Below are 15,124 nucleotides of genomic sequence, written 5' to 3'. Positions count from 1 at the left end.
TGTGTGTATATATATATCTTAATTAAGGTATTGTATTTGTGCAGCTCATTTAAAATGTAATGTATAATTAATAAATATAGGTTAATAAAAAGTCATCTATAATAGTCAAGCTTGTAATCATGTTAATTAGGTTTTCTAGATACATAGAGATATATTTCAGTTGGATAGGGATTCTTCTAATCTTTCAGAGGCCATCAGAATGAGGCATTTAAAATGTTTTAAGAAATTAGGACTTTTCATGACAATGAGATATACCTGTTCCCAGCAGTACCAATTACTTCAAGAGGAATATAGGTACCAAAGAGGCTCCTTATATAGTTTGCTAGCCATTTGGGCAAGAAACTGCTCTTGCCTAGAGTGCTTTATATTATGCTGTATGAACTGGAGATGCAGGACCCCAAATAAATGACTGTTAAACTTGCCTAAAGGTGATAACATCTTTTGGTGTTCCTGCTTCATAAAAGAGTCTGCCAGACATTCTGCAGGACACAGAAGAAAGCAACTGATGGACTTTGCCATTACGATGCAGAACAGAACTTCAAATTTCCTGCTTCATGGAAAAGTCTACTGTATACTATGAGTCTATAGACTAAAGATAGATGCTCAAATGTCACAGAAGAACTTTGGGTGACTGTCCAGGCAGCAAGATGTCTTTGTCAATTCTGGAATTTTGGAAGTTGCTTACAAAGAACTTCCTGTAAACTTAGGTAAAATTATGTTTTACTGTGGTCTTTGATGGAGCTGAAAAATAGTTATAATTATAGTGTTCCTTAATTATGATAAAAGTATCGTAACTGTAAGTCTAGCTTGATACCAGTTTGGTTATATGTAATTTTACTATGTTAAAGTTAAAACCTTCCTTTTTATTTAAACAGGAAAGGGGAAATGGTGTAAGAGGTCCTTTTTTATATGCATTGTTTTTGATGTTTAATGGAAGCTGTTTTGGCCTGTGATAGGGCAGAATAAAGCTAGGTGGGAAAACTAAACTGACCACTGGGAGAAAGAAGGCAGACTCAGGGATATGCCATGTAGCCACCAGAGGGGAAACATAGAAGCTACCAACCAGAAATTTGCCAGTTAGTCACAGCTAAGTGGTGATACACAGATTAATAAAAATGATTTAAGTAATATATAAGAATTAACTGGAAATTCACTTAAGCTATTGGCCAAACAGTATTGCAAATAATACAGCTTCTGAGTGGTTATTTCTGGTCTGTGCAGCCTGGAACAAAAAAGTGGCCTCCCTCAATGATGGTACAATTCATGGACAAACAGTACACACAGAGAGAAAAAAAAACAGGTTTGAGAAACACAGTAAATTCAATCTGATGAAAATTTCTTCAGATGAAGAGCCTATGAAAGACTAAGACAAGTGACTAGTTTTCAAGATTCACAAATTACAGAGAAAGACCAACTTATGCTGATACAAAGAAACAGCAAGACATTATACAGCCCAAAAAGGAAAAGAATACTTGTTAAACTAAAGAACCATGGATTTATAAAATGCTTATGACATAATTTGATTTTTTTCTGGGTATGTATATAGTATGTGTGTTTGTGCACACTGTGGCACATGTGTGTGAATGTGGAGGGAAGAGTTTGATATCTAGTGCCATCGTTTATCAGGTTTTATTTCACTTACTGGGGCAGGATCTCTCAGTGAACCCAGAAATCATTGAGTCCATTAGTCTAATGAGTTAGCTTGCTCCAGAACTTGTGTTTCCATATCAGAAGCACTGGGGTTATAGATGGGCTCCCATATCTACCAGGCCCTTACAATGGTGCTGGAAATCTCAAGTTTGATCCTACTGCTTACACAGCAGGTGGTTGACCTAATGAACCTTGGCTCCATTTCCTGGACAAAGGATTTTTAAAACTTGTCATAAAGATGTTAATTGATACCACAGAGAACAAATGTAGGAAATCAATGGATGCCAGTGAAGATGTAGAAACTAAATAAACCAAACAGAAATTATGAAATAAAAAATACAATAACTGATTTGAAAAAAAAATAAGTTAGTTTCAAACAAGGATGGGGGTGAGAGTTTAGGAAAGAGAAAAAGTATAATGTGTGTTAACCAAAAGTAAGAATGTATGAGAAAGCCTTATGGAAACTCAGTAACTTGCAAGCTAATTTAAAACTGGTGGTTATTAAAAGAGGTTGAACTGAGGAATCTTACAAGGGTGGACAATGCTTGGGTTATTAAATCAATATTTCAGTTTCAAATATGGGATATCCTACAAGATACTTGTACGGGAAAACCCAGTGGTTCACAAAATTACAAAAGATATTGGCATTATTTTTTATAGATTGTCCACCATTACTATATTACAAGACCTTATTAGTGAACATACCATATAGTTTCAGGACACAAAAAAAACAGTCTGGAGTTGACCAGAAAACCTCCCGGCTGCCGGTAAAAATTCATAATGCTGGAAAACACTTTGCAGGCTGCTAAGAGAGAAGCCGTCAATGGCCCAGCCCTGCAACACCAACCAGTCCCACAAGATGACTGCTGGTGCAATACTGATATGAAGTTTATGGGGATAAACAACTGGATTCTGATTAAATTTGAGGCCTCCTTCATCACAGAAGAGAATTCATGCCTGGTTTTGGAAATGGGATTTAACACATAGCTATGAATGTCATGGGCCCTAAGGAAGACCCACTCTTCTAGTTTTGGTAAATGCCCATGGTATCAGACTACCTTCTAAATATCTATGTTTGTAGCCATCTGTTTTCCACCTTGGTCAGAAAAGGATTTTTTGTAGTGGGCCCAAGATGAATGAGCAGGGGTCTTTTAAAAGCAAAACAGACAAATTCAGCACTTTTCCTTGGCGTAGCTGAGTTAGCTGTTGGCAAGCATGGCAGGACATTTACTTTAAATAAGGAAATGGCAAAATAATCTCACCAAGTGTTTTTATTTAAAAGGAGATCAGAAAGCCTTGTGATTACAGAAACAGAACAGTACAGGTTAGAAGTTCACGTTAAATACTGACCTCCATTTTACCCTAAAGTCATGCCAGGATATAGCAAAAGTTTTTCTTGCTTCAGTATGATACCATAAGATTTTCGTGGAGTTTGGATGAAGAAGCCACAGCCACTGGGCAAGGGCGATAGCAACCCAACCCAGGCCCTTGGTGAGGCAGGAGTTGAAAGTGCTTAGTCTCTCTTACACCCTGACCACTAGCATTTCCATGTTGTCTCGGCCTGCCTGGACAAGATGAGTTGCAAACTCCTGCTGGACTGAGACAAAGGCAGAGCCAGAGCAGCTCATGGCCTATAACTCCCCTCACTGAATTCTGCGCCTGAAGACCCATCCATACACTGAAATATCAAGGAATCATAACTTGCTGTGCCCTCCATCTGGTGGGAGGAGTATGAGGACCCTGACTTGGCTGCTATCTTGGAGAGGTTCTTTTGGGTTATCATTTGGAAGCAGTCTGGCTGGGCTGGTGGGTGATAATTTAAATAGTAGAGTAGAGGTAGGGGCCAAAGAAATGCCTGATAGTGCATTACTTGGAAGTTGTACATCCACCTTCTGGGTCCCCCGTAGAGTAAAGAGTGGTTAGGGGCAGGTTCTGGCTGAGATTCACCTGGTCTGCTTCTTTTTTGAGAATGTCTTAGGTACACTACCCCCAAACAAGTCAGCCAGGGTCCCTGAAGCTGGGCAAGGACCTTCTTTGTACTCTGTAGGATGAGGTGTCCTCCCCCTATCTTCCTCCTCTGTTTTGTTTCTTGCGGGAGGAAAAACAGTCCCATGAGAATCAGCAGAGTTCCCAGGGATCAGAGGGACGACTAGACCCCCACAGACGGTCTCCACATATTTCTTTATTCTGCTCTATCACACTGTGACATGAGTGCTGTATCCGAGAGTCACTTATCAAGTAAGTCTGAAACCAGCCATAGCCTCACAGTGAGAGCCTGTTTTCAAAATAAATACATAAGCCCTTCCCAGAACTAAAAGCACTTTGCCTTGTTGAATGATTATCAGAATTATCACCATTTTGATAATTATGTTTGTGATACACTTTATTCCATGTCTCAATCCCCTCTCCTAAAACCAACTTCTGTTTCTCCAAGAAGCAGTTTCCTATGTTCTGCTGGAAAGGTAAGAAGTAACATGAGCCACCTGATACACATGATTGAGATACCAACGGGCTTGTTTGAATCTGCCCATGATTAAAAGCAGTGATTCTTCTGTTCTGATTTCAATTTCAGCCTTCTGTAGCTGCGATTCGCCTCGGAGATGCCTGCTGCAGTGACTCAAAGTGCTTCCATGAGCATGCTAGAGACAGAACCCACTAGTGCAGATCTCCAACAGGAAGGAGAAATTGGTATGTATTTGAAGCAATAAAAATCAAAATAAAAGAGGATAGAGGAGCTTCAACAGGGTCTCACAGAAAAATAGAGCCTTCTGTCTAGTAGCCTGTCACTCTGGGTCTCCGGAGAAGTGGAGGTGCTTAAAGGCCTCTTGCATATTAGTTATTCTATCTGAGTATGTAATACTCAAGTATTTCTGAGCAAGAGAAATGAGCAAGGAATCAATTTATAAGAGCCTAAAGCATACTTTTTGTTCAGTTGGATTTTTAGGTTTTATTTGATTGTTTTGTTTGTTTTTGGTGTGTTTGTGTGTGTGCCTGCGTGTACACCTATGTGCATGCCCAATTGTCTGCCTGCATGCATGCATGCATGCATTTTTGAGTACCTGCCTACCTGTCTACCTACCCAGGCACCCGTGTGTGCACGTGTGTGTGTGTGTGTGTGTGTGTGTGTGTGTGTTTATCTTTAGCTTTCTAGTCTACTGTGTCTGGTAATTTGAACTCTGGTGAGTTAAGAAAGTTGCTGTAGACCATGCTCCTTATGTCCGAGAGTAAAGGAAACTCTAACAACACAGCTTTCAATGTGCACAGCTAAGGAAGTTCTCTGTGAGCTGGGGCCTGGGGTTTGCAGATCCAGTGTGATTCAAAGGAAATCTGGGAGGCACAGCAGAGGTTGGACCCCTTACTCAAGCAAATCTTCTGGTATTTCTGGTTCATGGAAATTTATGGAAATGGAAAATCCTGTGGAATTTCTGTTAAACTTTCTTCAGTATTTGGAAACAAACTGTTTCATTCTTTTATTTTTCTTTTTTAATTCCCCCTTCCTTACTTTAAATTTTGTTTGCTTACTTGTTTGTTTTAATGAAAGAATATGGACTTTCTGGAAAACAGTGTTCATAATTAAAAAAAAAACCCTCAGGTCAAGAGGAATGTAGATATTTTTCAGCTTAGTCAAATAGTCCCATATCTGAAACCGTTTTCATTCTCCAAATAGAATCACATTCTTACCCATATTTCTATGAGAAAAGGTAGCTAAGACAGATAATTTAATGTTGGGGCTGGGGGGATGTGTGATATTTTCTATAATAAACATTTAGCATTTAGTTTCAGAAAAGAAGAAGAATTAAAGAAAAGAAACAATAACAGTCACATGTGCAAATAAATAAATAAACAATTTTCAGAACAGAAACATCCAAATGGATTTGGGGGGACCATGTTAAGGAAAAGTTGCATATTATCATATTGAAAAGAAAGCCATTGTAGAAATCTGATGGACTGAATTCAAGGGATATCTTTGTTTAATGTACAACTGGAAAGAAAAAGGATGAAAAATTTCTATGGAGCCAAAATCCATTGGACACTGTATAAGCTGTCCCAGAGTCTTCGGAGAGACCAACATTTAGCAAGCAGTTCTTCAGAAAAAGAGTAAAAAGGTGCAGCTTTGGTGGGCCTAAAGTTAGTGAATTAGAACACGAACTGCTTGGCTGCAGCTCCACAGGTGACCACACAGAGTGGAGTTCCAGGGAAGAAAAAGCACATTATCTCAGTAGAGAATACTTTTTCTGCCACTGCTTTTACATGACTTTTGGTTAATCAGCCTTGTTGAGGGATGGTCTCTTGTCCATGGGACTGACAGGCCCAGCAGGACTAACTCTTATGACAGGACACAATGGTGTGTTATGTCTACCCTGGACAAGAAGCAGATTCTGTTCATCTGAGAGGAAGAAATAGACTTCAAAGGAGCACTGATATTTCCAATGGCCTCAAAGACTACTGTAGCATTGCCTGCTCAAGATTCTCCAAGATTATTCACATTATGTGCTAGGCCTGAGAAACTGAGATGGTATGTTTCTGCTAGGAAGATCTAGGGATCTATTACTAAAGGTGCTCAGTAGACCAGCTTAGTGTCAGTTACAGCCTCATGCACGGCATCCACACAGGGAGCTCTCTTAGAGGAAAGGAAATAGAGACTCAGTCACTTCTGAACTCTGACCTGGAGATAACCAAAGAAGTTTCCTTTTTTCAAAGAGAATTGGAACAGCTCACCATTAGTACCTCTGCTTCTAAATCTGTTTGTCCCATTTCTGTCTCCTATACTGAATTAATAAATCATTCAATCCTCTGTCAGTTTCCGAAGTGTTCACTGAGACTCTGTTAATTTGGAATTTTGAAAGACTGAACAAAATGTGATGGTTAAAGTCAGCTGGGGGTTTTTGTTTGTTGTTTGTTTGTTGTTTTGTATTGTTTCTCTGTGTAGCCCTGGCTGTCCTAGAATTCTCTTTGTAAACCATGCTGGGCTGAAACCCACAGAGATCCACATGCCTCTGACTCCCCAGTGTTGGGATCACATAAGAAAAATTCTGTCTCCCCTTCATCCAAGTCTTTTGTAGATGAGGACATCATTTATGAACCAAAACCTTCTGTGAAGTGCTGTAGGAAATCCTATAGCCAATGGCCCATGAGTTACCCACACAAGAGGTGTGGCCTCTTTTACTATTTATGCCAAAGTAAAGCATGTATCTGCTCTCCTGTCACAGCCGCAGGATAAGGTTTCTGTTCTCTGTTCTCACAGAGGATTCTGATTCATAAGTCTACCCCTAAATAAATAACTGTCTATTATTCTCAATTCTGAGCTAATGTGGGATTTCTTTTAAGCGACCTTCATCAGTGAAGGGCATTTGCAGTAGAGGAATACAAGTCAAATCTACAGATGATTTTGAGGTAAATTTACTGTTTTCCCTAAAATCTTCTTGAGATTAATGTTTTCATTTTTATATTTCGAGATAAAGAGCTCCAAGGAAAATGTCACAAAATGGTCTCTACCGTGACTCCTGTAAAACTATACTGCTGCTGTGTAGTGAACATGGGTCTCACTGTGGCTGTAATTACACTTGTAGCTTTGTCAGGTAAGTGACTTATTCCAAAGCATTCTGTTCACATTCACATTGTCGGTTATACTTATAAGCTGATACTGTATGAAAGGACTCATGCTAAGGACTCCAGAGAAAACACGCCAGTAATTCCTGTTCTGTGGGAACTTAGGGTCTAGCAGAAAGATGCACAGCACCGGCTGTGCTGTGCACAGGAGGCCAGGCTCAGCATCCCTGGGAAGTGGATATTCAGTAATTCTAGAGCAGTGCTTTTAAACCTTCTTAACATGGCAAACCTTTGATATAAATTCTCATTTTTGTGGTGAACCCCAATCATAAAATTATTTTCATTGTTACTTCATAACTGTAACTGTGTTACCATTGTGAACTGTAATGTAAACATCCAATATTTTCTATGGCTTAGACACATGCCATGTGGGATATTTATACAAGGCAGAGAAGAAGGAGAGGAAAACTAAGCAGAGATTCACAAGGAAGCTACTGCAGCCAAAAGGAAGTGAGAACAGTGAAGAGTAATATGATTGGGGAAGGTACAGGAAATCCCACCCCCATGACTCCTGGTTTCAGTTAATATCTTCAACCACAATCTGAAGATATTAAATAGAAAATTCCAGAACATGTGATTCCTAAGTTTTTAGCTGGAGATTGTTCTGAATAATGTGATAAAAATCTTGAATAACTTTGCTCCCATAGCCAGAGAGTCATTTTGATGACATCAATGAATAATACACAAAAGTCTAGACAGGGCAAACATTTGCCATCAAGTCTTGGTTAATGTAGCCTAAACTATTATATAGCTCAAAAAATAGTCAAATAAAAAGAAGGGACAGTCATTCTCACTGCCTGTTGCTTTGGTCCTTTTCACTGAGGCCTTGTGCACCTGAGAACAGCTACAAAAATTCCCCATCACTAAAGGGTGGGCAGTCATTTCTGGTATTTAATATGCCCTATCAGGTCACATATTTCCTAGAACTCACTAGACCTTTGAAAAAGGAGTGCATTCATTCTTATCTGTTAAAGTAAGGAAAAGGCAAAGTTATAAAAGAGGAATATCTATTATTCTTCTAAAATGCCCTCTGAATACTTGCAGCCTTCAGACCTTCTTTTACATGCACACAGATACGCGGACACACACACACACAGAGGGGGAAGGAGCAAGACGGGGGGAAGGAGAGAGAGGACACATTTACATCCATGTATATGTAGGTATATAATCATTTTATTATAATAGACTCAGATTAAAACATCACACAGCTCCATTAACATGGGCCCTCAAATGCATGTTAAGTTTCAAACTCAGGTATCTCACCTAACTGCTCCACAGTTAGGATATCCACACTGAAGCTGTGGAGTTTCGGTTATGGTTTTAGACTTTATATTTCAGTTAAATGAAGTACCACAGAGTTTAAACTAGAAAACCAATTATTTTCTAACATTTTTTCATAACTTGTATGCTCTTTGTTGCATCCTTTCCTTGCTTGTCACCTTATGTCACTATTCATTGTTCCTTCTATGTATTACCACTATGATCACACTCATAGCTCTTCACACTGCATCTCAGGCTGGGATTGAATGTGACAGAGAAAATTCGTCCCGTTCTTTCTAAGTTTTTGTGACTTCACTTAATATCATACTTTCCTCCAAATTTCATTTTTCTTTAAGGCTAAAATATTATTCAATTTTGACTGTATTCCACATTATTATGTACTTATCAGGAGGATGGGCATCCAGGTCAGGTCCATTTCCTTCAGTTGTAAATAGGGCAGCAAAAAACATGGAAGGCTAGATGCTCTGTGAAAGGATGTGTTTTCTCCATATATGACAAGGAGTGACATTGATAAATCAGATAGCAGGTGTAATTTTATTTTCAATGAGGAACCTCCAAATTGCATATATCAGTTTGTATTCCCACCAGCAGTGAATAAGTGTTCCCATTTCTGCTCATGGTTCTGACATCTGTTGTCAAGTTTCTTCATGATGGTCATTCTGAGCTCCTCTAAGAAGAGCAACAAGTGTGTGTGTGTGTGTGTGTGTGTGTGTGTGTTAGAGTTATATGAAGGACTGAACAAAGTATTAGTATCAAAGGCCTATTTTGACCATATTTTGCAGGCTGGCATTTTTTTTTTTATAGTAAACCCAGGCAAGTGAGATGTTCATTTTGTATTGTCAAGAAAAAGGAGCATCTGAAGGAGGGTTATGGGAAAGAAAGCTGGAGGATTTCAGGAATCAGGAACATCCTTAATTGACTGGTGGCATAGAAATTATTTCCTTTCAGGGTTTGGTGTCTTTAGTCCCAGCACTCATGAGGCACAGCCAGGAGGTTTAACTATATATTCTAGATGTGTGGTTTACACAGGAATATCCAAGCCAGTAAGGGTGTCATAGTGAGATTCTGTATCAAAACACAAAATATGAAGAAGAAGAAAAAATATAACATTTGCTCAGAGCCCACTGAAAGTTTCTGAATTGGGGACCTTCCTGTTAGGAGGACTTCCTCAATGATCAGTTATGGAAAGCTACTGCCCAGCACACATCACACAACTGAGATTTGTATAGCTAACCAAGACAGAAGACTTTGAAATGTTTTTTATATTTCCTAAACTGTCTACATTTCAGTGAGAAAAGAAAAACTGGTCACTGAATGCCCTGGACCTTGCTCTCCCACCTGCCCAACAGACTGGATTGGATTTGGAAGTCAATGTTTTTATTTTTCTGAACACAGAAACAACTGGACATCCAGCCAGACCTCCTGTATGACACTAGTGGCCCATCTAGCTCTATTTAACAGTCTGGAGGAGCTGGTAAGAAAGGACCAGGAATTGGTTTTTTTTTTTTTTTATGTTTAGTATGCAATTCCTTGAAATAGTGAGCATAAGTCTGAAACAGGAGGAAGCATCCTACCCTAGACCCTGGGGGAAATACGAGCACATTGATGTGTGCCATTTGCTGACGTTATTGATTCTTACTGAAACCCTGAGACATTTCAGAGACTTTTGATAATGTGGTGTTCATCATAAACCTGTAATATCAATCATACAAAGTACTAATATACTTGGTGATCATAAAGCCTTTACCAAAACTGTCAAGTATTGCATACTAAAGGTGACCACTGTTAATAACTGCTAGGATAAGGTTAATAAGGGACTTTCCCAGTCACAGCGGGACAGGTAGTCATCCATATATGTTGGATTATAGATGGAAATGCATCCACTGATATCTGAGGGCTATTATGACTCCAAGATTGGTGACCCTCTGTTATACCCTGTTACCTTCCCAGAAGGAGTCTCTAGGGCAAAGACTCAAGTGCTATCTGAAACAGAGAGACACATTTTTTCTTTGCTTTCTGTGTTTTATGACAGAATTTTTTGATGAGATATAATTGTGATTCTGACCACTGGATCGGCCTGCACAGAGAGTCACCAGAGCATCCTTGGATGTGGACAAACAACACTGAATATAACAACTTGTATGTTTGTAAACCACTTTTCCTTCTACTGTGTTCATGAGTTGTGATTGTGTGAGCTATAACTATAAGAGAGTAAAGCCTGAGTCATCCGGAGCCAACTATACTGGAAATGTAGAAAAATAAACCCTTAGTTTGAAGGAATACCTCAGAGGTAGGGTGTATACTTATTTGTAATAGTTAATCCCCAGGAAGTTCCACATCCCTACAAATTTAATTTTTTTCTCTGTGTTCCCATTTAATTGCCATCAATTTCAAAGTATTTACTTAGTATGATGTCCATTGAAATCTTTCACAGGATTATGGCATCTGGGGTAGATGTCGTCTGCCCCATTACCAATTGAAAATTTTTCCTTGATGATAAACACTGCTGTTGGCTGTTTACATAAATGCAGATGGGCAGTGAGGGCTCTGAAACACCAATAAACCACTTTGGAACTGCTGGGTAGGACTAGTCAGACAGCTGTGTGCACAGATGCACCTGTATACAGAAGCAGAGACTCTGGGGACATTGGGAGCCTCTTATAAGGTCTCATCATCAAAGAACACTAAGACAATCCTAGATGTGGACAGAGCCATTTCAAATGGAGCCATTTCACTGGAACAGTAAGACACCCAGTCACATCCATCATTCAAAAATTTACTAACAATTGGATTTTCCCCACTTCTATACTTGTGTAAAATACTCAAGACAGAATTTAAAAATTGCCCTTTTGAGGCCACACAGGGCAGCAGTTCATTTTAACATGACATCAAGCACCAGCCAAATGCCTTCTACACACTATACAGAGTCGATTTGGAGAAATGATAAAGATGTGGTGTTCAAACTGAACTCCAAGAATGTAAAGGATATTCAGTCTAACTAGTACAAGTGATTCCTCATAGACTCTTCCTTTCTCTGATTCTTATTACAAATTAGCATTGAAGATGGATGAGATTTCGATGCTGGATTGAATCAGTGTCAGTGTGTGCAAAATTGTGTGTGTTTGTTGTTTTAGGGATCCTATCCGAGGAGGAGGAGAATGTGCCTACCTGAGTGACAGCGGAATCAGCAGTGGCAGGGCCTACACACACAGGAAATGGATTTGTAGCAAGCCTAAAGCTACACCCTACAAAGACCAGGGATTTTAAATCCAGGGTAGGGAATGTGTCAGAGCATGCCTAAGAAAGAGGTGCTCTGTGACCTCCTATCTACTGTTGCTGGTCCACTCCTGATCTACTAAAATTATCATTAAAATCCAATGAGAATATGTGTTGACAGAAAAATTAAAATTTCACTGAGAGGATTATATGTAAGGGTTCTTGGTAAAGCACTGATGGTTTTAAATTAAATAGGTATTTTGTCGGAGCCCATGTGGGTCCAACACAGATTCCCTAACTGGACTGGAGAGGAGTCGCGAGGAGTAAACCAAAGCAGCTTACATGGTCATCATGGAAGGGCCAGATCTTTCTCCAAAGATCTCTCATTTATTCTCCAAACAGCTTATATAACCTCACATCAGTAGAGCGGAAACACATTAGGCTGTTTTCTAGGCAACCAGGTGCCTGGGCTCAGGTCATGTCCACATCTAGCAGTCAGGTAGGCCATGAATTAGCATCTCTATACTACCAAATTACAAAGGAAGGAAGCACTGAACCTCTAAACTCTTAAGTCATCAGCTTCAGTCAACATCTCTTCTCAGGTGATCTACATTCTAACAAAAGAAGCTAGGAGCAGCACATCCTGGCTATTGTTAGACATAGACAGCTCAGAGTTATGTGATCAGCTCAGACCAGGCTAATGGCTCTTGTGCCATACCAAAATATGGGCCTACAATCCACTCTCTCTTATTAATTTTAATAAACCCTGTGCTTCTGCAACAGGACAGATACATCACACCTGCCTTGGGCAAAGTCCTCTTCATTTACCCAAATTTTCCTGTCATTGGAACAGGCATCTTTTATGCAAGCCCCTGTCTTAGGCATCTGGGGAGAAGAAGCTTCAAACCCGTCATTGACTGCCAACCTCTGTAAAGAGAAGAGATTAGTAGAGAGAAATATACTTTTCAGGCCCTGTGTATCAGCCATATCTTGTCAGGATGTATCACAATGCTTTATGAATAATTATGCTCCCAAAGACTATATCCTCCTATCTTAAAGGAGAGTAGAATCTCCTGAGTTGAAAATGATTTTTTCACTGGTACAGAACATCATTTAGAGTTTACTTTCTCAGCATACATATCAACTCAACATTCATCATCACAATCTCTCTTTTAACCAACTTTCAATCACAGCAATTTACAATCATGATGTTTTTCACATCATCAGTCAATACTGATCTTTAAATTTTTTATACCGTAATTTCATATTTAGCTGGTCAAAACCAGCTCTCCAATTCTTCATAATTTCATATTTAGCCGGTCAATATCAGCTCTCCAAATTATTCATAATTTCATATTTAGCCAGTCAGTACCAGATCTCCAATTATTTATAATTTCATAATTGTCTTTACCATAAATTCATATTTTTTGGTCATTACCGATGTATTTAGCACCATTGGTCATTACCAGATTTTTCCCATCACCTTATATGCAGCTGTAAATATCAGGTCATTACCGTTAAGAGTATAATACCATTTGCTGTTATTAAATCTCATTTTTAGTCTCTGTGTAGCTATTAAACCCTTAGTCTGCCGTCTTGTTAACTGAAGAGGGATTTTAGTCATACTTTATTTTGTATCTTTCTTTCCCTGAGGGGAAAGCTTAGGTCTTAGTTCTTAGGTTTAAAATTTTATTCAAAATGAGTTCTGTGTCCCATAAATCGAGAACACTCAAATGTTTAGTTAGTATCTTAGTTCTGAAGCAACAGGTTTCACACCACAGCCAGCTGCAGACACCTCAGTCAGCTCATCTCAGCAGGATCTCTTTGTCTGTTCCTTCTGTGGCACGGTTGTCAGCTACGCTGTCCTCAGGTCCATTGTCCTTTTGCTGAGTGCATCAAATTAGTCTCTCTGGAAGTCATCTTGCTTGATTTTTGTCCTGTGAGAAAACACAGACATGCCCTCAACCCCATATGAGGATGGGGTTGAGTCCCTTTCAAATCCTATTGCAAGGATCTTTCCATTTGGCTTTAGCAAATGTGGTTTTTGTAGCGTTATACCACAATCTGTCCACAGTTGATCACTCATGGACATCTGTATTTAGAAAGTTTAGCATAAAAAATGCATGATTTAAGGCATTGTTTGGTGTCTGAGGATACAACTCCCCTGTCTTTATTTTTTGGGGTTGTGTTTTCAAGGAGCTATGTGTACGCTCCACAATTTCTTGTCCTTGAGGATTACAAGGAATACCAGTCTTATGAATGATATTCCATTGAGTACAAAATCTTTGAAAAGCTTTGTTAACATATCCGGATTCATTGTCCATCTTTATTACCTTTGGGGTTTCCATGCATGAAAAGCATTTTAAGCAATGAGTTATTACATGCTTGGCAGCTTTCCCAGTTTGTGCTGTGGCCATTATGAATCCTGAGTAATTATCAATTGTCACATGCACATATCTCAATTTTTCAAACTCAGTAATGTGAGTTACATCCATTTGTCATATATGGTTAGGAAGAAGTCCTCGGGGATTTACCCCCAAATGAGGCACAGGTAGATATTGTGGGCATCTTTTACATTGTTTAACAATTTGTCGGGCAGCTTCTCTGGTCAGCTTAAATTGTTTTCTTAAACTTAAGCTGTTTTGATGATTCAAAGCATGTGACTGCTGTGCAAGTTTAACCTGAGATATAGCAATTATTTTTGTAAGTTCGTCAGCTAGAGCATTACCTTTAGCTAATGGACCAGGAAAACTTGAATGTGCTCTGATATGTTCCACAAAACATGGTAACTTTCTACACTGTATGGCTTTCTGAATCTGCTGAAACACTATTTTAACTTGTTCATTGCTAGTTCCTATATATGACACTGTTTTTAGGATCTTTAACGCTTTATAAATATACCAGCTATCAGTATATAAATTAAAAGCCTTATTATTAAAATTCTTAAATACCAGAGCTACAGCCCATAGTTTAACTATTTGAGCTGAAGCTGGTTCTGTCTGTACCACATGTCCTTTGCCATTGACAACATAAGCAGCTTTTCCATTAGATGAGCCATCAGTGAAAATCAACAAAGCATCCTTTAAGGGATTCTTTGTTAATATTTTAGGAAAAATGAATGAATGCTGTTGTGTAAACTGTAGCAACTGGTCGGCTGGGAAAAGATTATTAATCTGACCTTGAAACTGAGCAAATGCAATTGCCCATGAGTCACTATTCTGAAATAACCATTCAATTTGCTGTTTAGTGTAAGGAACATTGATTACAGCTGGTTCTTTGTCAAAATATTTTTTAGATTCCATTCTGCTCTTCTGTGCTAAACATGCTACTGCTTCAAAATAAGGATTTAATACTTTTGCTGGTGATA

At 38.9% G+C, this 15,124-nt stretch overlaps 1 protein-coding gene across 1 annotated transcript; it reads left to right on the top strand.

Annotated features, from left to right (window-relative positions):
- Nucleotides 1–4,227: 4,227 nt before the first annotated feature.
- On the top strand, nt 4,228–11,808 carry LOC126493235 (C-type lectin domain family 2 member H-like). Its single transcript, XM_050130174.1, has 5 exons — nt 4,228–4,338; nt 7,107–7,229; nt 9,831–10,015; nt 10,574–10,680; nt 11,676–11,808. Exons 1-5 carry the CDS (start codon nt 4,251–4,253, stop codon nt 11,806–11,808), a joined length of 636 nt encoding a protein of 211 aa, XP_049986131.1. The 5' UTR covers nt 4,228–4,250.
- Nucleotides 11,809–15,124: the final 3,316 nt, after the last annotated feature.

The sequence above is a fragment of the Alexandromys fortis genome, unplaced genomic scaffold (assembly GCF_014885135.2).
Source record: "Alexandromys fortis isolate MF-2015 unplaced genomic scaffold, M_Fortis_MF-2015_v1.1 scaffold_307, whole genome shotgun sequence".
Lineage (NCBI taxonomy): Eukaryota > Metazoa > Chordata > Mammalia > Rodentia > Cricetidae > Alexandromys > Alexandromys fortis.
This window is presented reverse-complemented; position numbering and strand designations above follow the sequence as displayed.